Source organism: Nothobranchius furzeri, chromosome 7 (genome assembly GCF_043380555.1).
Source record: "Nothobranchius furzeri strain GRZ-AD chromosome 7, NfurGRZ-RIMD1, whole genome shotgun sequence".
NCBI lineage: Eukaryota > Metazoa > Chordata > Actinopteri > Cyprinodontiformes > Nothobranchiidae > Nothobranchius > Nothobranchius furzeri.
In genome coordinates this window covers 55497315-55521636 of record NC_091747.1, presented here as the reverse complement: position 1 = coordinate 55521636, position 24322 = coordinate 55497315, and the positions used below count along the sequence as shown (strand labels likewise).

Genomic DNA, 24322 nt, shown 5'->3' with positions numbered 1-24322 from the left:
ACCGAAGAAAACATAGGGAGTACTGAAGAAACGTGAACAGTGAAGCAGGGACAGAGAGATCCGTTACTGTCTGTATGTGTGCGTGGATGGACTGGACGCGGACTGAGCCGTCAGCTCCCGGCTGCAGTTTTGTGTGTAGGGAGGGGTGGGTGCTCTATTTGACTGGCCAATCACAGAGCGTGAAGACAGTCAGTTACCCAATGAGGATTTTCCTTCAGCACGATTACAGATACTTACGAGTTTTACTCGTGTCATGCACGTACTTGTCAAAAATGCTTTATCCGTACCCTAATAAAAATGGTCTTCTACCCCTGTTTGCTGCATTAACCACCTGAAAGAAAACAGATGGGGAAATGCTCGGTCCAGAAGAACCCACACAGATCTACGTCACACTGACAACTAGCATTCGTGGACTCACCCATCCTGTCTCTGGAACAGGAAAGATTGTTGTTGATTTAGCATCCAGGAGAGAGCAGAGCTCGTCTCGGCTAGCAGAAGCTAACTGTTAGCATTGGCAACACCAAGACATGGCAGGACTCCTTCAGGCTTGTGTTGTTTGTGGAGATAAAACAATAACATTGTAGAGCTAACGGAGGCAACGGAAGAGTCGTATTGCTGCTAGCCAATCAGAGGCGAGATGTCCAAATATCATGAATATTAATAAACAAGCCTCCAAATGTTACCATTTTCTTTCTCTCACTCCTTTTTCTCACAAGAAACTAATTTCTAGTTCCTGAACCAGGAGCGCCAGAGCTTTTTGTCCACAGAAAGACTCACGAGGCATTAGTTTATACTAGATACCACAGCAAATGAATGAGTGAATCAGAGCTTTCAAAACTAAAATAAATCTATAAAGAAGCAGAATGCAGTCGCATTCCCCCAGCCTGCTGTCTCGTTCTTTGGACTCTTTCCCTCCCGTTCTTTCCCACCTACCATGATGCGTTTCTTATATACACTCATTTATTCTGTCCACTGCTGTTATAATAGGCCATTATGCCCAGAGGTAGGGGTTGTTACAGAGTTACCCTCTAGGCTAATTGGGCCTGAGTCTATGATTACATCAGTATTACTTGAATACACACAACCATTCTGCTTGCACACACTTCTCTTTATTCTGTTATTAGCGTCTCTTAAAACGCCACGCTGGCTCTGTCTTTAGTAACACAGTGGGAACTCAGCAGACTTGTGATACAATGCCCAGTCCCCTTCATGGCAGATGTTCTGCAGAGGAAAAACATGTTTGATCAGCTCAGTATTTGCATCACATAAATGCGTTAGGTTATTTACCTTTATGCACTTTGATTTGGTTGCATATGAAAAAATGCATTAAAAAATCTGAATCTGTTCTGATTTTGCCAGAGGGGATTATTTGTTAATGAACCTTTTTTGGCAAATGTGGCTCAGATATATATTTGTTTATATAATTACACAACTATGCATTAAATAGAGTATAACTTGCGGCGCCGCATACCAACAGGCAAGGCAGGCTCCCAGGCCACAAGTAGGCCAATGAGAGCCAACGAAGTTGAAGTCAGAACTAAATTATTAATCTGACTTGAAAATGTGACATCACACAGCACCGTTGGGCTCTCACACTCCCTGATGCTGTCTAAAAACGTCTGCCAATAACACATTTCTGACCGAAAGCAACCATTGGACCACCTAGTGGTTGGTCTCGCCCACTTCCCTGGGTTCTTTAGCAACAGAATGCCACTGATGTGAGATGTTCACCGCTCAATAAATTCAGAGAAGGAGGTACAGCCGACTGCAAGCACTTAACTCTAGTACAAACTCCCAGAGTCCCAAAACCTAGCTGGTTCTGTAGATTTTCTATAGCAGCTTTAAGCTTGAGAGTGGTATAAACACAACCTTCCCCGGCTTCCCTCACACACCCAAATTCACTTCACCACGCTGTTTCATTCTCACACTAAATTATCAACACAGAAAGACATGCTCAATAATGTATCTCGTTTTTTTAATTAATGTGCTGACACGCTTGTTATGTGTTATGAGAAAGGGGTTGATGTAGGTCTGGCTCAAAGAGATAATTTAGGAGCTATTTCACGCGTTACTGCAATATAATAGAACATTGTTCTCTAATTTACAGTTTGTCATTTAAAATCTTTCTTTTCTTTTCTTTTTCTTAGAAAAAGGGAATTAACATTGCAGGGAAAGAAAAGTGAGTGGATTAGGGGAAGAGGTGTGGTGGATGTAAACCTTAGTATGATATTTACATTTGGGCCCAAAGTGATGTCAAAAACTAGAGTAAATACATGTGAGAGCACCATGTGAGCACCTGTGTGCATACACACGCATGCGTGTAAGATGGTGACTAAGGCCTAGTCCACACATAGCCGGGTTTTTTTAAAAACGAATATCCGCCCCTCCAAAAACTTGCATCCACACCACCTCGTTTTAAAAAAACTGTCCACACGTACCCGGATAAATACGTTGTTAAGGACATGACAGACCTGTAGGTGGCAGTACTTCCCCCGTTCTTAACCTCGTCCTTCGTCTGTGGTCTTCCGCAAGGAGCAGTAATTCCGCTTGCAAAAACAAACAAGCAAAAAGCGCTTGGACAATTGATAAAGCGAGCGCAGCTCTGAGGGCATCCATGCTTTCGGCTAGTGTAAACACAGGTCGCACACGTGATGTCAGCATTTTTTTGTCGCGGAAAGTGACGTTGCGGACCTTAAAACTCCGGTTTTGTCCGTCCACACGCAGACACCCAAAACGGAGAAAACGCAGATCTTCACTTTGGCCGGAGTTTTTAAAAAGATCCATTTCCGTGTGAAAAAACTCCGTTTTTGTGTGTATGACAGGCCAAAACGTAGAAAAATATCTACGTTTTGGCAGATCCCCGGCTACGTGTGGACAGGGCCTTAAGGGCCGGTCTAATGACACAGAGACACACAAGTGCAGCGAAGGTCCGGTAAAATTACACAGAAGTTTAGATCGTGGAAACGGGCCTTATGCCTTTTTTTTTACCTTGTCTTCCACCACCCCAGCAGAAAAAAGCTAAATTAAATAAGGAGTCGAGATAACACTCTAGATGAGACATGCAGGTGACTGTGTACTTTTCTTGATCGGTTTGAGTTGATGAGATTTATATATATTTTCTCTATAATTTTCTTCAGCTCTCCATCTTCTTTTTTTGTAGCATCTATCATAATTTATCTGTTAGAAATGTTCTAAAGTCCAGCCAAATCCACGTCTTCACATCCACACAGCAGAGACGAAGCATATTTCAGCGCGGCAAATTATGAATCAAATCCATCTAAACTCTCTGCCATGAAATGATCTAATCAGCAACATTCAGTGAAAAGGACTTTTTTTATCTAACGCACAATAAAACCTTTTGGTGTCGGTTTTTGAGTGTGATGAAGATGCCTTCCGCTGATCGTCCTCTTGATTAATAATCAAATTATTGGGAAATATCATTGTTTCCATGGCAACAGAGCTCACAGTTTCCAGTGCAATGGACCAGGAAATCTAATTTTCTGAGAGGTTTTGATGCAGCAAAGTGAGGAAATGTATTTTTGCACTCCTGAGTGTCAATCAAAACACAACATGTTGCTGGTTGTGAATAATCCTAATGGAGTAAAGACTTTGTAACGACTTCAAAAGGAGATGACGGTATGAGTTAGCTGTGACGTGTGTGGTGTATCAGCTTTTTGATCAATTAAAGCAGCTGTCAGGAGCAACAAGAATAATCAGCTAAAATCTGACACGAGGCACATTTCTTAAGGTCTTGCAGCAAGAGATAGATTACCACTCCTACACAGCTCTCAACTTCATGTTCTCACTTTGATTCCTTTTTCTTTGTCATGTAGTCTAATTATAATGTTTACATGCTCCGTCTGGGTTTCAGTAGTTTTATAAAACAGATGTATGCTAATTATTTGTTTAATTTTGCTCATCGGTAATAAATGACGATTATTCATTATTTACTACGTTTGTGCCGTTGCACAACCATGGTTATGTGTCAGATTTCTGTCAGAGACCAGCTGCTTCGCCATGCGGGAGTTGCAGGCAACACGGACCTTTCATTCTGTTTTTTTCTTCTTCTTTTTTTCTCACCTCATTCGAAGCTGAAATGTTTTCCAGGGTTAAATCTGCACGTGCGCAGGATTGTCCCTGCATGCTTGTCTTCACACCAATCGCCTCGGCCTGAAGTAAAGCGATCAGTTTGAGTTGCATGATTCCTATCAGTCACACTTGAGGCCACTTCCACAGTCTGAACAGGAAGCACATGGCATTGAAATAATGAAAATGCCTCAGGGCAAAGATTTAGGGCAAAACGCACACTACAAATACCCAGATTACAATGTCATATTGTTTCTTTCCCCTCTGAGTATGAGGGGTTGTTCCTGTTCATGTGGATTTGTAATGTGTGTGTGTGTGTGTGTGTGTGTGTGTGTGTGTGTGTGTGTGTGTGTGTGTGTGTGTGTGTGTGTGTGTGTGTGTGTGTGTGTGTGAAAGCAAGGCTTAATATGACATATTCAGAGGCTTTGTGTGCTCAGCATACTGCTATCTGTGAAGTTGTGCAGAGCTCTTGGAATTGCCTTAGAGGCCCTAAAACTTAGGAGTTGAGGAGATATGTGTGTGTGTGTGTGTGTGGGGGGGGGGGGGGGGGGGGGAGAGAATTCATGGATCCTCAAGGGTCCCATAAATTTATGGCAGACAAAATTCAATTTTGGTACATACACAGGATCAATATGTAACTGAAACAAGGAGAGGAGAGAAGGAGAGAGAGAGAGAGAGAGAGAGAGAGAGAGAGAGAGAGAGAGAGAGAGAGAGAGAGAGAGAGAGAGAGAGAGAGAGAGAGAGAGAGAGAGAGAGAGAGAGAGAGAGAGAGAGAGAGAGAGAGAGAGAGAGAGAGAGAGAGAGAGAGAGAGAGAGAGAGAGAGAGAGAGAGAGAGAGAGAGAGAGAGAGAGAGAGAGAGAGAGAGAGAGAGAGAGAGAGAGAGAAACGATGGGAAGAGAGGAGTGAAATGTTCAGAAAGGAGCAGGATAGCAAATTCAGGAAGGAATAATCCCCACATTCTAACAGAGAGAGAGAGAGAGAGAGAGAGAGAGAGAGAGAGAGAGAGAGAGAGAGAGAGAGAGGGAGAGAGGGAGAGAGAGAGGGGGGGGGGGGGGAAACGATGGGAAGAGAGGAGTGAAATGTTCAGAAAGGAGCAGGATAGCAAATTCAGGAAGGAATAATCCCCACATTCTAACAGGTCTGTCCAAAGTGCAGCCCTACTTGCATTTCTTGAATGGTCTTTTGTAGATTGACGCTTAGTACCTATTGAATTTATTAAACACTTTATTAATATGTGTTAGGTCTTTATAGAGCAGTAAACCTTTCTATGATTGTTTTAGATGAACTCAGATAGCACCTTTCTAACAGAAGCTTCAGTTGCATAAATAAATCATGTCAGATAATACTGATCTGTTTTGTGGGGTACCCCAAGGCTCTGCTTTGGGTCCACTCCTGATGTTACTATCGCATACTGCCTTTCAGAGTCAGAGGACTCCAAAGCAATTCACACTACATAATTCATCCATTCACACATATATTTACACACTGATGGTGATGAGCTACAATGTAGCTACAGCTGCACTGGGGCACATTGACAGAGGCGAGGCTGCTGAGGACAGGTGCCTCCAGTCCCTCCAAACGGCCAAGGTGGGTGGAGTGTCTTGCCCGAGGACACGACTGCAGAATGCTCGGCTGGTAGCCTGGATTCCTACAACCTTCAGGTTGTTCACGAATACAGCTGTTAGGGTTAGGGTCTACTGCAGATCTTCAGCAGAATGATTAAAAAATATATTTTCTTTGATCAAGGGGATCAACTTAATTGAAATGCTGTTGTGGGAAGACGAAGTGAACAAGTTCCTTCATGACGATGGAAGTGACTAATAATCTTACAGGATTTTTTTTTCATGTTACTCATAATAAAGATAATTCTGCCAGTTGGATAATACATGTAAGCTAAACCAAACTTTTCACCCACAATTTCATTTGGACTTCATTTTTACCTAATTTCGTGAAATTATCTGTTCAGTTATTTGGTACAAATTATTCTAGAGTGGATTCATTCTGAACTTTGCGAAGATGGATTCAGTTGTTTTATTGTGTCCTGGTTAATAAAACCCTAACATTGAAAAAAGTGCTTGCGTTGAATCACAATTGTGATTCATGCCCTTCACTTAAAAAATGCTAAATCAAAAATGCTTTGTCAAAAGTAGATTTTTTTAAAAAAAATTAAGGTTGGCTTTGAATATTGTTAGGGAACACAATAAAAATAGGTTAGTACTTACAGTTTATCTTAGAAAGTTTAATCCATCCATCCACCCATCCATTTTCATTCACTTATCCGGGGTCAAGTCACACGGGCAGCAACCTAAACAGAGAGGCCCAGACTTCCCTCTCTCCAGCTCCTCCGGGGGAATTCCAAAGCGTTCCCCGGCCAGTCAAGAAACACAGTTCCTCCAGCGTGACCTGGGTCTTTCTTTAGTTTTTCTTCCAGTTGGACGTGCCCAGAAAACCTAACCAGGGAGGCGTCCAGGAGGCATCCTAACCAGATGCCCGAGCCACCTCGATTGCTTCTCTCGATGTGGAGGAGCAGCGGGTCTACTCCGAGCCCCTTTCCGGATGACTGAACTTCTCACCCTATCTCTAAGGACAGCCCAGTCACCCTGCGAAGAAAACTCATTTTGGCCACTTGTATCCGTGATCTCATTCTTTTGGTCACTACCCAAAGCTTGTGACCATAGATGAGGGTAGGAATGAAGATCAATCGGTAAATCGAGAGCTTCACCTTCCAGCTCAGCTCTCTCTTCACCAAGACAGACCAGAACAACACCTGCATCAATGCAGAAAGTATATAAAATAGTATAAAATAGGACCTAATTTCTGTGTTTTTTGACTTTGTATTAAAATAAGAAACCTGCTGTGATTCTCTGGATCTGTCCTTATTTTTAATGAAGAGCTGGAGATAAGACTCAGACTCATGCAGCTCTTTCCTGAGGGTTTCCCTGTATTTTTTTTTACACTGTTGTAGGAACGCCTCCTCCCAAGTGTTCCCTCTGTAAACCGGAGCTGCCTGCTCTGCCTCTTGTACAAGAAGCATGAAAGCTAATCATTTCCCTGCTGCTCTTTCAAACCTATTTAAATGCCCAGTCTGTAATTATTCCACATACCAGAAAGCAGTCTGTCAACGTCCTGCTCCAACTCTTTCATTTTTTATTTTTAGAGCAGCTGTCAGATCCTTGTAGATTCCAGCTGTGCTGTGGTTTGTTTTCATTAGCTGTCAGTCAGATGCTCCTCACTGAAATGTAAATGTGAATCACACAGAGGCTGAAAACAGTTACATATTTTTCGACAAGCTGAAAAGTATTACCCAATTAAAAAGAATAAATGAATATTATTCAAATTCATCTCGAGAACCGAGATAAACATCCGACATGTTTCTTTCTTGCATTTCTTGACCAGCCATTCTCTCGTCTCTCTGGGTTTGTGGTCCATCCTTAGCATTCCTCACATCCACCCTCTGCTCCACCACCATGTGTCTCAGAGCTCTAAGCTCATATCCCAGATATCATCCCCAGTCTGTCTGTTCATCTGTAAACTTTGTTCAGCGCCTCCACACTCTCCTGCTGCACATGTTTCAGGCAGAGCAGCACAACCAGCATCAGAGCGCTGTTGGTAGAAGCTCACAGCACGACCTTACAACCTCATGTTCATTGTACTAATATTCTGTAGGAAAAGTAAAGAAAGTTTGGAATCACTTGGAAATTATCTTGTTTTCCATGGAAAGATACTAACTAGGAATCTGGCGTGCAACCATTAAAGCCATACTGTGCAACTTTTTCATTTGCCAGAATATCACAATTGCAACATCAGAGTGCCACGCCGCTCCCTGTTAGACTTATTAAAGTGGAGCTGACCTGCCATCACCGGAGTCTGCTTCCAGCACATTTCCTGCATGTTTTAGATCATGAACACAAGTAGATTTGTTTGATTTCGGGATGAACCACTTCTGTAGAAACTAATGAAGGTTGATGGGCTCGACACACGGGAGGCGACATCGCCTCTCCTCCATTCATTTTCAATGAGACATGCGCGACAAAGCAATAATCGCGGGTCTCCCTCCTACCAAGCGAAATGCGAAAAACGTGCGTGTGAAAGTTTGCACTCGTGCACGTGTCGTGCACGGACGACCCAGCGACGCGATCCCAGAAAGTTGAAACATTTTCAACTTTTCATCGCTGTCGCTCGGGCGAGGACCAATCAACGGAGGTTTCATTCACTGACCAATGAGCGGGCAGGATGCTCCGCACTTCTCCGAGCAAACATGGGGGAGAAGTTGATTATTATTTTGTTTTATAGTAAAATCAGAAGTAAGATTTCACATAACTCTAGCAGCACCTTGTGAAACATCATATCTACCGCTTTATTAACTCTGAACCGCTTAAATAACCTTAATTCCCTCCAACCTGACACAGCCAATCAAAACAACGGAAGTTTCGATTTTGCCATGGAACAGAACGCGTAGACGGCTTTGCCGCTGGCCGCTGCCACGGATCGCTTCCCGTGTGACAGGTCATAAAAGCGACAGCGACAAATTTCGCTGATCGCGGTCGTTTGTCGCCTCCCGTGTGTCGAGCCCATAAGGAGACATTTCAGCTGTTAGATTAAGGTGTTAAAAAAGATGAACGGACAATGGAGATGAGCTTAACTTTTGGTTTTACTAAAGAACACTAGGAGGTGCTAAAAGCAAGCCAAAACTGCTGGTATCCCTTTTAAAGAGAACACGTTATGACTTTTTTTCTTTAAGTATTTTGGTTTTATAGTCGATGCCAGTTCTTTTCACAGAATCCCTCTCACATCCCCGTGACTTTTAAAGTTTTATTCTTGACATTTTCTGTACCTTCCAGAATGAGCTGTTTCAGAGCTCTGTCATTTTAAGAAAACAAGCTGGAGCTGGCCACACCCTCTCAATACCCGTCAGGCTGCTTTTTGCTAAGAAGTTCCGATATCTGAGATGGGTTTGGAGTAGAGCTGCTGCTCCTCCAGCAGCTCTCTCTTGCACATGAAAAGTTGTTTTACTCTATTTTTCCCGTTTGTGACATCACAAATGGGGAGATTTTGTAATGACTTGTTTTAATAACCTAATTCCTTAAACTAAACACTGTTAGTTGGACAGATTTTTTTCATATTATGAGTGTTTAAAGAGGTAATAGAGACCCACATGGCAGCAGAAAGAATGCAAAAGGTGAGTTTTGTGTAATGCATCACCATTAAAATCCGCATGGAAATGACCAATGTTGTCTAGAACTTTATATTCTTAAAAAATAATAATAATAAAAAACACTTTGGGCAGCATATCCAGCCTGACAGACCTTTCGGCTTTCAGCTGTCAAATGTTCTAGGTAATCTGATGAGATTTCACCCTGTGCTTCTTGGATTGTCTCCTACTAAATGGGTTGGTTTGATGGAGCCATCTAGTCGCATTGCTCCCATGACAACGCAAAAGGTTCACATCAAGATATTTGGGCTTTCCACTCCATGACAGTCAGAATTCTCTCTGAGCGCTCATCCAGGTATCTAGCTATTAATAGGGAGTGCAACAACGTCACAGAAATGTTTTTATTAAATTTCAAATGATCATTAGGTCTTATAAAGGGATTGGTTTGAATTAACAATCATAAAAAAAGAAGATGGATACAAGTTTTGTAAAATGTTTGTGTTTTGCTTTGGAAACCAGCAGAAAGAAGTCATGTGATCCCAAACCTTTGAACAGTGGTATAAAAGCACAGGTATCATCTTTGGAGATGCCCCGTGGACTGGCGCTGCTTATTGGAGCTGCCGTAGTGGCCTGCATCGCCCTCACATTTTATTATGCTGTTTTACAAAATTAGACATATGTATGGTATGGCATGATAGTTAAAATATAAACATAATAAAATTTAACTACTTTAAATAATAAAATCCCAACAGGTAGGCTAAAAAGTTCAATAGTTATCCTCGTGTTCTGTTTTCAGTAATATGCTGCTTGTTGCAACTGTAAGCTGCACCAAAAAACGGCCATAATTTCTTGCCCTTCGTTGATTCCAGCTGAGTTTGGAGAATGAGGAACCCATCCAAAATGGTGGCAAGGCTGCTACGCTCTCAAGCACCCAATGGGGCATCTACGTATTCATGTCTATGTACACAACAACTGAAAAACCACTGACTCACACTGAAAAGGATCTAAATATTAGTGTGAATACACATTCTGACAATATTTACAAATGATCTCTGATCACAGCTAATTTTAACGGTCAATGTTCTCATTTTCTCTGGACAATCGGGGGTGACAATCTAAAACCGTTATCCAAATATTTTTTATGTACTTTCTGAACATAATTTCATAACGCAGGAAATTGACGCATTTCCCTCAAATGGAAAAATCTGCAGTGTCACCGTTTGGATTTCTTTCCCTGCTGCAGCTCTGATCAGCAATTATGTAAACCTTGCACCCAGGTAGGAATGTTAATTTTTTGCTGAGTTTGCTGCACTTGGGGCTGCAAGAGTCAGCGCAACCCTGGAATAAGTTAAGAAGAAAGGAAAAAAAAGTTTACTTGGAGCAGCGTTTCACATGGGGGCTTTGAAACTGACAGGAGCACCAACCCGTAGATAAAGAGAGATGCAACAGATCCATTTCACCTGTCTGCACAGCGGCTGGCAGCTCACACTTTGAGTCCTGCTATGAAGAGCTGGCTCCAGCTGTTTGGTCATAAATTAAAACTAATATATCCCGAGGAGGAATGTTTATCGGAAATTGTGTTCCTCTACAGCTTGTGTGTCACATTCGGGACTGTCATGTTTCTTTTTGGTGTAGTAACCTGCAGGGTTGTACTTAGAAGCCATGGAGTGTAACCTTGGTGTTTTTGGATAAAACACTTCCTTCCTTTTGTGTTTTAATAGCCAGTCACTCAAAACAGACCTCAGTTTCTTATCGGTCCTGTCTTTTAAAACCAGAGTACTGGTCAATATTTTGACTTATTGTCAAGAAAATCGTCAAACAGACATTGTAAAGCATCCAGTGACCATACATACCATGCATATATCATCTATGTGAGGTGTAATGCTTTAGCAGTGATTTATATTGATCTGTCTGAACGTGTTGCAGTGAATATGATGCTTCTGCAGCATTGATAAACTCACCATTCATTTTGAATGGTGGAGAGATCAGAGGGATGGGAGGATGTGCAAGTACATGTATCTGTTTCACATGGCACTGAAGAGAATAAAGAAAGAAATCAGATGGAGTACAATGATTATATGGGAGCAGTGTACAGTCAGAATGAGAGAGGTTAGTCGAGGTTATCAAGTTGCAGTGTACAACTTGATAACTCTGTTGGTAACATAGATCGGAACTATGATCTTGGCTTCTGTCATTTGTGTTCATAACTTTTCAAGTACAGCAGCAAAGCCATTATTAACAATATTGTTGCAATTTCCTGTTTTTCAAAACTAAAAGCTGCCTTCATGCTGGATGGAATCCTTTATTCAGTCTAGAAAATCAACCAGAATGAGATCTTAAGGTTAGATGCCTTGGCTATGAAGGGCTCTCCATGAGATTTTGACCTCTGGAGATTTATGTTCAATATGAACAAAACCTCTATAAAAAGGTGATGATTTATCATCATGTTTGCACAGAAACAGGGGTATGGTTTTGTCCCTAAGGTCCACTGAGGGTACTTTTTGGTACTCATAATTTGAGTCATTTCAAGAGCAGCCTTGTTCCATGGAGGCCAAAAAAATTGGTACCTTAACATTTGACAAGTTAATGCAACTCTTCAGGTAGCAGACCGTCATTCATGTTTTCAGATTTCACTGCATAGAAATAAAACATTTAAGGCCAGCAAGCATGCACACATCGTGCTTGATGTATATTTAATCCTTTGAACATCTTAGGTGTGTTCATGCTGTGTCTTGTTTCTAATTCCATGCTATCGTTCTTTTTTAAAACACAGAAACGGTTTCGTTACCTGTTTTTTCGCTACGTTTGGCCTGCGGCTGCAGACTTCCTCAGACTGACGCTGATGGTGGCGCGTCACTTCCTTCTCAATTTATCCGCGGGCAGCAGAGGACGTTTCCGCCCTCTGCTGCCCGCTCTCCTCTCTCCCGACGATGCAGTCCCATGTGCGGTCCAACGTGTAAACTCCATCGTCCCTGTTCATGGTCCCACATCCACGTCTCCTTATCTCGATTGCTTCTTTAATCCATCTTTTATATTTTTATTGTTCTGTGTTTATGATCCTTGTGCTGTCCCAGCCCATTATATGATTTTCTCGTATGCAGTGATCTGTTACGGCTGAATTCTTTATTGTGCTTTCTGCTTCTTGTTTTGTTGCTCTCGTGTGTTTTCGACTTGCCTGTTTCTCGCACTCCTTTCTATGTTCTATTGTTCGTATGTTGAGTTGGCGTCCGGTTTCTCCTATGTATGTTTTATTGCAGAGTTTGCATGGGATTTCGTAAATGACTCCACATTTAAGCCCAGCTGATATCTTGTCTTTTGGGTGTACTAGTCTGTTTCTAACTGTTGTGTATGGTTTTGTTGGTGTGTTTATGTAGGAATATTTAATCCTACTCGGGTCAGATGTCCAAATTGTACCCTGCAGTGGAAACAACTTCTTCTGTATTCTTATGAGATCTAGTTAGTGTCAGAAAGCTTGGTAGCACCATGACCATATAAATTAGAATTTTGCTGCATGTAGATGACATCCCAGGTTAGTTGAGCTATAACCGGCAACTGGAAGCGATCTTCGCCACATTTCTCTGCGTGCATCTGACATGTAACACCATCAAACAGTACAGTATGCACCAATTGTACTGTTATGCAGTGTTGTCATCCTTTTATCAGCCATTGTGTATATCCTTCTTTCACTCCATCTGCCTCTCTCCCACCAGCATTTGTTTACTATTACTGTGTTGCTGCAGGCCAACCAGAAGAAAGCCAACCCAAAGAGTGCTTTTTGCCACCTACTGCAGTGTAGTGGAATGCATTTCATTCCATCCATCAATCCATTTTCAGCTGCTCGTCCAGAGTTGGGTCGCGGAGGCAGCAGCCTAAGCCAAGAAGCTCAGACTTCCCTCTCCCCAGCTGGTTGGGCCAGCTCCTTCAGGGAATCCTAAAGCGTTCCCTGACCAGCTGTGAGACATAGTCTCTCCAGCGTGTCTTGGGTCTTCCCTTGGGTCTCCTCCCTATTGGACGTGTCCAGAAAACCTCACCAGGTGGTCATCCAGGAGGCATCCTAACCAGATACCCAAGCCACATCAACTGGCTTCTCTTGACGTGGAGGAGCAGTGATTTTACTCTGAGCCCCTCCCGGATGACTGAGCTTCTCACCCTATCTCTAACCCCCAAATTCCATTACTTCTGCTCCGCTCTGGCACGAACTCTGCAGCAAAATCGGTCCCGTTGTAGTCAATCAGAGCTATTCCACTACTGAGGCCGTGCTGCGGCAGTGCGGCGCAGTGCGCCGCCCTCTATTCCGGCGTCCGGCCAAAATAGAATCGATCCTATTTTTGCCGGGATGCCGGATCACCTCCGCAGTCAATGGACAGGAATCACAACCGTCCAACAGGAAAGGGAGCAAGCACAGCTTCCGTTATTTCACAATAAATCGATAAACAAAAAGCGTTTTTGTTTCATATGCACAGATTTAACAAATTTTAACAACTATCAATGACGGCTGAACTTTAAATGCACAAAAGTAAGCCATAAATACAGTTTCTACTATCAAAGTAGTCACCCTTTGTTGATCCAAACACTGCTGATCTCTCAACACAAATGATGGGCAGATAAAACAGTTCATTTCTATGCTTCTCCCACACAACGGGTGTTTGGATCTAACTTCCGCGTTTATTGCTCGGACTGTATCGCAAGATCTCGAAAATCCTGCGCATGCTTGTTTGCACACCTCAGGTCTCCGCACCAGAGCAGAGCCGTTGTAGAGCGGGTACCAGTAAAAATTGAGTTCGGAAGTGAGCGGCTGCAGAAGGCGGGGGCGGAGTGGAGCGGAGGTAGTGGAATTTGGGGGTTAGAGAGAGCCCAGCCACCCTGCAGAGGAAACTCATTTTGGACTCTTGTATCCCCGATCTCGTTCTTTCTGTCACTACCCAAAGCTTGTGATGATAGGTGAGGGTAGGAACATAGATTGACCGGTAAATCGAGAGCTTTGCCTCCCGGCTCAGCTCTCTCTTCACCACAACAGATCAACGACCGCAAGACCATGGTTTCGGATTTAGATGAGCTGATTCTCACTTAATGCACTTAATTATTCGATATTATTTAATAACTGACATGTGAAATCAGATAATGGCTCCCATTCTAGTTAAGGTATTAGTTCAATTTTTGCTTAGCTCATGTTAGATTGCTTGTAAACCTACCATATGCTGTGCTAGCTTAGTGTTATTTTCTGTTGTATTCTGTCATGGTGCTATTGTCATCATATGCTGTGGGCTCATGGGAAGAGGGCATACTGAGAGTTATGGATCACAAAATTTTTACTTGAGTGACCAAGTGCATAGTCACACCATGGTTGTCCTTAACTGGTTCGCCAGATGCGCTGCAGTCCAGCAATGTTCAAATTGGTCTTTTTGGAGTGGAGCTAGGTCTTAATCTAGTGTGAAAGGGCCCAAATGAAAAATCATATGAACTGTGTTTTTACATAACCAGCTTTGCCCCGAATGGTCACACACGCAGCAAGTGTCCATTTTAACCATTATTTTCTTCAGTCACAGTACACACACACACACCCAGACACCCTGCTGAGGAAGGTTGATTAGTGCAGGCACCCTAATGAGATGAAAGCATGGGTCATCAAATGCATTCAGGGTAGAAATTAATACCAAGAAAGTGTTCATCGTTTGCACTGAAGATTTATAAAGATATTGCAACAATAGCTTAAAGAAGGCTGGATGCTTGCTGAATTGCTCTTACACATTAGGTTCAAATGTATTGACACAAGCAGCATGTCGAGTTATGTGTATTGACTCGCAAGCAGATCCACTCTGCCGAGACTGATTTGCAGATGACCGTACCTTGAACTTTGCTGCAGTGTACTCACTAGTGATGCATTACAGCCAGTGAAGCAGTGGATTAAACCCAATTGAGAAATATATGTACTGTACCAAATGGGCTCAAATGGAGATAAGTATTGAAACACTTAGCAAGAAAATAGGTGGAAGCGTTAAAAGCACTGACATAGATAGAGAAATAAAGACAAAGGTACAGCGACACAGGCAAGGATGGAAGAATGAATGGAGCTTGGTGTCAGTAAGCGGTGATGTATAGACAAGAGGGTGATGGGAGTGAGCTGGCTTCTTTTTCAGCTCCAGTAGTAATGCACCTCTCCAAAACATCGCTCATATTTAATGGACAGCTACAAGGGAAGGGAGGAAAAAGGGAACACATAACTTGCATCCACCAAACACACACACACACACACACACACACACACACACAGGCAGAGAAAGAAACATATCACATTCAAAGCCTCTAGACTAGAAGGTCCCATCGGCTAGAAGGAAATGGCAGCAAAAAGAGGGAGAAAACTAAAGAGAATGAAGAATTGAGGGTCATTAGTGCATATGCAACTAAGAGAATGAGTGAAGAGTCTGAAGTCAGAGGGACCAGACACACAAGAGTCTTTGTTGATGGAAAAGATACTGCATCAAAAAGGAGTTAAAGAAAAACACACATACCATACCCTTACATAATATACCATACCATATCATTAAATAATATACCATACCATACCCTTACATAATATACCATACCATATCATTAAATAATATACCATACCATATCATTTGTAATAGTGGGTAAATGTAGTGCTTTAAGAGCGTAATATATTACCTCTACGTATGACCAATAAGCTGTGATACTCTATATAAATACACAATATCAACCTGCTTGGTCTTTGGATGTCTAATCAGAAGATTCTAGGATTCTTTGTTATTCAGGGATTGTAGAACACTTCATCTTGATTCAAGGAAAGAGTCAGGTTTATAAAAAGTAACAATTTATTTTCCAAACAATTAAAACATGACAACTAATATTTACTGTGATGGGTGGATCTAGGTGGATGAAATGTGATGTATGGTGCCTATGTGTGAATATGATGTTATCAGAACTAGGGGTTGTATGAACTAGTCGACTAGCCAACTAGTCGACCTCACTGCTCTGTAGTGACTTTTTATGCTTGTCATCGACTAGTCGCTGTCACGTGGTAATGACCGGCAAGATGCAGTCGTCGGAAAAGACAGCAGGTGACAAGCTCCTGCGTATCGGGAGGCAAGCGCTGTGCCAGAGCGTCGGTACTGACACCCGCCGTAAAATGGACATTTGACCAAATTGTGACCTTTACCCTCTTGCAATTTAACCTTCCCCCCACCCCTATCCTAACCTTAACCTGCTTGTGCATGCAAAGCTCTGATTATTGAGGCGCTCCAGACATCTGCGTCCTGAGCACGGCCACAATAACGTTATCAAATCAGGTGTCGGCACCTCAAAAACAAATTTTACACGCAATCGTTCATGCCAGCTCATTTCCTTTTATGTTTTCTGTCTTTTATTTGTGCCTGATGCGTTTCACTGCTGTGGAGCGGAGCACATCACCTGTTTCGTCCTCCGGTGACGCACCTCGCCGGTGCGGCCGGCGCGCACCCCGCTGTTTTTGTGGTCGGTAGATCTTTTAGAACTGCAGTTGAAAGGTAACTCATAAGGTGAATATATATGAAGCCAGGTAGCAGTTTTTCTTTAGGATTGAGAGGAGATGCAGGAAGATAATAAACAGGCAGGACAGAAAAATAGTCAAATAAAAACAAGTTCGTTTTTGTACCTGGTGGTTGCAACAAACAGACACCATTGAAGGTCATCAGAAGTGAGGAACAGAAAATGAAATAATTTTTTTAATGTTTAGAGCAGCAGGAACTCTGAGAGGCTGCAGGTGCATCAGTGAGTTTGCGGCGGCTGCGCAGGGGGAGGGGGGAGAGGGCTGAAGCAGAAACTACCGTTGTTAAAAGAAATGTGTTTAACTTAGAAAATGTGGGCGCAATTTTAATTGTCAAAAAAAAAACTCCTGCCGCTTCAGGTGTATGACGTCATCAACGACTAGTCAAAGTCGACTCGATTTTCATTACTTGACAGTCGACTTTAAAAATAATTAAGTCATGCAACCCCTAATCAGAACTTTTGTATCTAGAAGAGCTGAGTTCTGGGTGCAAAGGGAAGAAATTGGTTTGCATTAAGCTATGGAGTTGATTATTATCGAAAAGCAACAGACGCTATCTGTCATGTCTACACACCCCAAGTGGAGACTCTCTTTTGGATCCAAGATGTCAGGGGGTCGTGTGGCCCCAAAGTAACGAAGTCCGTAGATTAACCGCAGTACGACCAGGTCAGTCCAGAGTCGTCTCCAGGTCATGGCAGGTGGATGGAACCATTGCGTCTAGGCGGACTCGGAGTTGGAACCATATAAGCATTGTTCTGCAGGAACCGTTTGCTGTGTCAGCGGTAGGCAGCTTTTAGCAGGGTTTTGGCAGCTTGCCAAAAATGCTCAGGGTCAAAAGGTGTCACTGTGGACGGCCGTTCTGAAGGGCTCTCTAGAACTGATTGTTAAATCATGGGCAGCTGGAATGCGACTACTGAATCACCTCAGTGATTCTGTTTTAATATTCTCATATTATGATTTACTTTGCCAATCGGAGCGTGCCATGTTAAGGGATATTACCAAGAAAACCTCAGACATCACGACTTCTTGAGATACCGGACGCTCTGATGTGGGGTAAAGAAATATCTATGTGTCATGAGTTTAACTTTAATTTGTCATTGTGTCTGAGTGCGGGTGACGATTGCCTTGCCATATCAAACATTACTGATTACCATATGTATGTATCATTCAATGTAATAATTCCTTTCATACTTTCAGTAATTCAAGCACAGATCAATCAACCTTATTGATTTAAGCACAGATTAATAAAACATTATTATTCATATCACATTTGTTGATTTCATTTTATGAAAACGTCCACTTTATTGAGAGAGTGGGCACTTCTGCAGTGTCATCAGAGAAGGCTTTGTTTGGGAACACAGGCTGACAATGTGTTCCTCCTGAAATGTCAACAAGGTTGCAGTATCCTTCTGGGCTTTAGGAAGATAGAGTGTAAAATCCACCTTAGAGGATGGGACGCATGTCTGCAGATGACCGGTGGCATATAGGTCAATCTGTAGGTGAAAACTGACCATTTCTGGACATTACCACACCATACCATTATATAATATACCATGCCATACCATACCACACCACACCACTCCATCAAATACCATACCAGACCACTAATTACCATACCATTCTATGCCGTACCATTACATAATATACCATACCATACCATTACATAATATATCATACCATGCCATTACATAATATACCATGCCATACATTACATAATACACCATACCATACCATTACACATTATACCATACCATACCATATCATACCATACCACACCAAATGCCATACCAGACCACACAATACCATATCAGACCATGCCATTACATACCACACCACACCACTCCATCAAATACCATACCAGACCACTAATTACCATACCATTCTATGCCGTACCATTACATAATATACCATACCATGCCATACCACACCACACCACACCATCAAATACCATACCAGACCACTAATTACCATACCATACCATGCTGTACCATTACATAATATACCATACCATTACATAATATATCATACCATGCCATTGCATAATATACCATACCATACCATTACATAATACACCGTACCATACCATTACACATTATACCATACCATACCACACCATCAAATGCCATACCAGACCACACAATACCATATCAGACCATACCATTACATACCACACCACACCACAGCATAGCATACAATACTATACCATTCTGTAAGGATTTCAATTTTCTATCTTTGTTTATTGTCACAAGAAAGCTAAAATGACTATTGTGCTGTGTTCATTTCAAATTACTGATGGTGTTTAAACATTTCTAAAATTATCTTTATTATTCTTTCAATTTCATATTCCCATATCTTCAGGTTCTGGTCTCAATGATGGCCAGTGGCACGCTTTACGTTTGGTAGCTAAGGAGAGCTTTGCCATGCTGACAGTTGACGGTGACGAAATGTCCGCCGTTCGTTCCACCTCGCCTCTCAGCATCACCACGGGAGGAACCTATCACTTAGGAGGTAAGGGTCAACTCAATACTATCACAGCACATCTGACATCTATTGATTTTTTTTTGTCTTTCATTGTTGTTCCATTGCAACCCTCATCAGAGGGCAAACAGAAAACAAAAATTTGTAAAACAATCTGAATAAAAACAGAAATTGCAGGTTTGCACATCATTCAGCTGTTGCTAGAAGTGTCGTAAAATGTCAAAAGCTTAGTTTTGCAGAGATTTCTGTGCAGGGCATGATTAAAATGCTTTATTTATGCGTTCATTTTTTTTACTAAACATATTCAGCACACCTAATTTAAAAGTAAAACCTTTTTAAAGTGACAATGTGTAGTTTTTACCATTAATCACTGGAAATATCCATCAAAATGTTATTGAAAAAGAATTTAATGATGCCCATATGTTGAAAAATATTGGTGGCTTTATAACATAAGCATAAACATCAGGCCTACGTCTTTGGGCGACACCATATTAGATGCAATGTTTCCTTCTACAGGAGCCCGTGAGGACAAAACTCTTACTGGTTTGTAACAAATGGTTACACGGTTTAGCCATTCACAAATGTTGTTTTACTCATTTACCTCTTCGCTTGTTGCCACTGATTAAAGGGAGTCTGATGTGTGTCATTTTGTTGGTGGTTGAACAATTTAACGAAGTACTCGCCATCTATTGTAAGGTCTTACTTGAACACAGAAATACTGCTTGCTTGCAATGATTTTGGTATGTACTGCCCCCCCCCCCAACAAGGAAAATACACACAGTCACTTTAAAAGCACTAGTATGTCCCTTGAGTTATCGGCCCCCCAATGGAGGATCCACAGGTGGCAAGTGATAATTTAGTGTGTTTTTGTTTGTATTTTCCTATAAACTTCACTTTTTAATGTTCCCCAGTTAGAGCCAAATGTGTACATTTTTTAAACCCTTAAAAAGTCTACCAATTTATGTTTATTTGTGTGTATGAAGGACATATACATTTTAAATATTTTAACATTTCTGAGTCTACTCGTAGATCCCTTTTGGCATTTTAGGCATACTGATGTGTTTGGGTGGATAATGTGTTCAGTGAGTGTGGATCCCTGTGGCAAAAGCTCTAAAACTACAACCCCACCAAACACAGATCTACACAGCGATGACAGAGGCAGCATCCTTAATCCGTCTGAATTAGAAATCTGCCAGGTTAACGATGCCAGACACCGTTATCTGTCTGCTAAACGACGTGTGTGCAGGAGGGTCTGTATGAAATTACAGTAACTGAGAGAGATAGTCTGGCTCTGATTGCTCCATCATGCCTCCGTCTCCTCTCTGATAGAGCGCAGTCTCCTCAATCAAGAAAAACCATTTCCTCAGGCCAGTCAATACGGATCAGAGCACTTTACACACACACATCAAGGTTCTTTTACACTGTTGTCTGTTTTAATTCACTGCTCACTGGCATTTGGTAAATCCCTCGGCTCTCATGTCTTTGCACTGTTTTTTTCCATGTTTATAAATACTTTCTTTAAATGCTTTAATACATAAAACTCTTCATTTCTTTCATTTTCTTTAATCAAAGGGGTCATTGAACAATTCAATTTAGTCCTTTATAGCTATCCATTTTTAAGGTGGGGTCTAGTATCTCTCTCCATTCGTCTGCCTTCTCCAGTCTACCCTCTTCTATTTCCTCTTCCCTCCTCTCCAGCCACCGTTTTGATCGGATTGTTGATTTTAGAAAGGAGAGCTGTACATCAATACAGCCTGGGAAGAGAGGATCTTTGTAATGGCTTGACTCTTTCAAGGAGGGCAGAGAAGAAAGATGGATTAAACAGTGAGACTGAAAAGTGACTCAGTTTTACTCTAGAGAGATTGGAACCCGTAGTATATTTAATATATATGAATTTCTTGTTTATTATGGAAATAGTACAAGACTGAAAGTGACAAATATTCACTCACACATAAAACATTGTTGAATTTTGGAGAAATATCAACTTAGTTTGAATTATTCCAGTTAAATTTTCCCCCTGCAGACAGAGGTATCATGTGGGCTGAATCATCAGCAGCTGTGACTGGGTTCTACTTGTTAATTTTACATGGCATAATAAATGCTGAAGAGCTGGGAGCTTGGTGGTAAACACAAGCCTGGAGGCTGCAGGGGATACAAAACTGTTGATCATTACTATGTACAGAACTACAAAGTGATGTTTAGGCTACAGAAAAACAGTCTAGAGGGAAGTTTTAGGAAGATATTTCCACAAATGTGTTTACCTGTAATGAATGAATGACAAACTGTCTCACATTGTTATATGAAAAAGTGGGTTTCAGTGGAAAAGGTAGCCTGGCAAGCCGCCCTTTATAGTCTGGCCATGATCCATAGACAGAGGTAAGTTGTTGGGGCGGACAGCGCTAGGACCTAGGACCAATCAGACCATTGAACAAGGACTCATTGTAATGAAAATTGGTCAACATGGTGTGATGCCAAAGCTGTTCAAACATGCACCGTTCTTGAGCCACCGCCATCTTTGTTGTTTTGATTCGTCACATTCTGCCACTGTTGTAAAAACATAAACAAGCTGTGCCCTGACTGTGGTTCCACCAGATAATTTTCTCAGGGGTGGTCAGATGGGGCCAGAGAAAACTTTGGGGTGGCCCACCACAGACAGTTCTGCCTGTAGCGATGTGTAGGGTTCGGTAAATTGAGTGCTTTCAGAGCTATATGTATATATTACCTCTACTTTTGACCAATAAGCTGTGATACTAGCTATGAAGTTCATTATTATCAAACGCACATCAGATGCTATCTCTGTGTCTACTTCACCCGTTTTCGGAGACCCTCTTGGTGGATCCGAAGGTCAGAGAGGTCGGCTGACCTCTGGCACCGAAGGGCTGTAGAATACCATGACACTGACTCTTTAGTCCAGAGATGTCTCGGGTCACGACAGATGGATGGAACCGCGCGTCTGGGACTCTTAAAGGAGTCGGAACAATATCAACTCGTTCTGCAGGAACTGTTTGCTTTATCAGCTTTGCAGGTGCAAAAAGGTTTTGAAGACGTGTCAAAAGCTTTGATGGTTAAAGAGGGTTTTGCTTCAGATGGCCGGTCTGAAGCTTTCTCAAGAACTGAGGAATCACCAGAGTCATCACGTTACTTCTCCAAAAAAAAAGAAAAAGAAAAGAAATGACAATAATAAGATTAAAGTAATGTAATAATAAAAATGAGTGAGATAAAAATTATAAATATGATAATAATAACTGACATTTATTGAGCAACAACAACCATAATTCAGCAAGAGGAAAAATACCCAGAACTAAAGACAGAACTATACAAAACTCCCAGTAATCTTAATAAGTCAATGTATAATGATCAAAACAGAGATTTAAATACTATAACTTGTGCAATGACATTACATTTTCATTCACATCTATCAGATACACTAGCTCACATATGGTCATTATGGTAGTATGACATTGACATCATCTTCTTAACGTACATTTTTTTAAATGATTTAACAGTGTTACATGCCCTGATTCCAGTGTCCAAGTTATTCCATAATTTGACTCCTACTGTTGTGCAACTCCGACTTCTAACATTTGTTCTTACTTTCTCTGACAAATTGTCCTTCTCCCCTTAGTTCACACTGAGTTTCTTTGACCTGGAAGAGCTTCTAAATTCAATCTGGAAATATTTTATTTTGTACTTTATAGAGTACTTGTGCTGTTCGTAGTTTGACCAGGTCTGTAAATTTAAGTATTTGTAGTTTTATAAACAGGGTGACAGGTTGGTGCATGGTAATCAGAGTTGATAATTACTCTTATTGCTCTTTTCTGTAGTAAAACTATGGGTTTTATGTGAGATTTGTGTTTCCTCAGAACTCCAGACAGTACTTCATATGAGGAAGAACTAATGATTGGTATAAGAGTAATAATGATTTTCCATTTAGAATATGTTTAGATTTATTTAAGACTGCAATAATTGTAGACATCTTAGTTTTAACATTTTCTATGTGCGGCTTCCAGCTCAGCCTTTGGTGTAATGTGACACCCAAGAATTTAATTTCACTTACTCTTTCTATTTCTACCCCATTTATTATTAATTTAGGAAGATTGTTTTGTTTTTGTTTTCCAAATATAATGTATTTAGTTTTACTTAGATTTAATGTTAATTTGTTACTGTCAAACCAGGTCTTTAGTATTTTTAGCTCACTTCCAACCATATTCAATAGTTGTTCTATGTCTTTCCCTGGGATATACATATTGGTATCATCTGCAAAGAGAATGTAGTTCAATTGATTGGTTACTTTATTGATGTCATTTATGTTAAGTGTGAATAACTTGGGTCCTAACACTGAACCTTGAGGTACCCCACAGTACACTTGTTTTGTTGGTGATTTTACATTTTGGATTTCTGTGAATTGTTTTCTTCCTGTTAAGTAGCTTTTTAACCAGTTATATGCTGTTCCTCTTACGCCATATTTATATAATTTGGTTATCAGGATATTGTGATCTATTGTATCAAAGGCTTTCTCAACATTTAAATAAATTCCTATTGTATTATTTTTATAATCAATCACTTTAGTTATTTCCTCTACCATGCTAATTGTTGCCCTTGCCGTTGATCTTTTTGTTCTGAATCCATACTGATGCTCACTTAGTAAATTATTTTTTTAATTGAAATCATCCAATCTGCTCACAAATACAATATTTTCTCTGTTATTTTGGAGAACTGAGACAATAGAGAGATTGGCCTGTAGTTGGATGACTGTTTTTTATCACCTGATTTAAATATTGGTATAACTTTCACAACTTTCATTTTACTGGGGAAAATACCTGTTTTAAATGATTGATTACAAATGAATGCAAACGGTTTTGCAATACATTCTATTATACTTTTATTAACGACATGCCAAAACCCTCAGAGTCTTTTGATCTGTTGTCTTTACTTTTTTTTTTACTGTGGAAATGACTTCTTTTTCCTCAGTGTCCTTAATAAACATGGTATTTATATTAGCAGTTATGTGTTTAGTGACATCAGTTTCACCCATGGGTTTTCCTATCTCATTAGCTAGATTGGT

The 24322-nt window shown here is 41.1% G+C and overlaps 1 protein-coding gene across 4 annotated transcripts in view; it reads left to right on the top strand.

Moving 5' to 3' along the window:
* The window catches only part of cntnap2a (contactin associated protein 2a), a 528260-nt gene that overhangs the window by 267443 nt on the left and 236495 nt on the right, over positions 1–24322 (top strand). For all 4 annotated transcript variants that reach the window (XM_070553228.1, XM_070553226.1, XM_070553227.1 and 1 more), the window contains exon 10: positions 19138–19287. In XM_070553228.1, coding sequence (XP_070409329.1) covers positions 19138–19287 — 150 coding nt within the window. The remainder of the gene's footprint in view (positions 1–19137; positions 19288–24322) is intronic.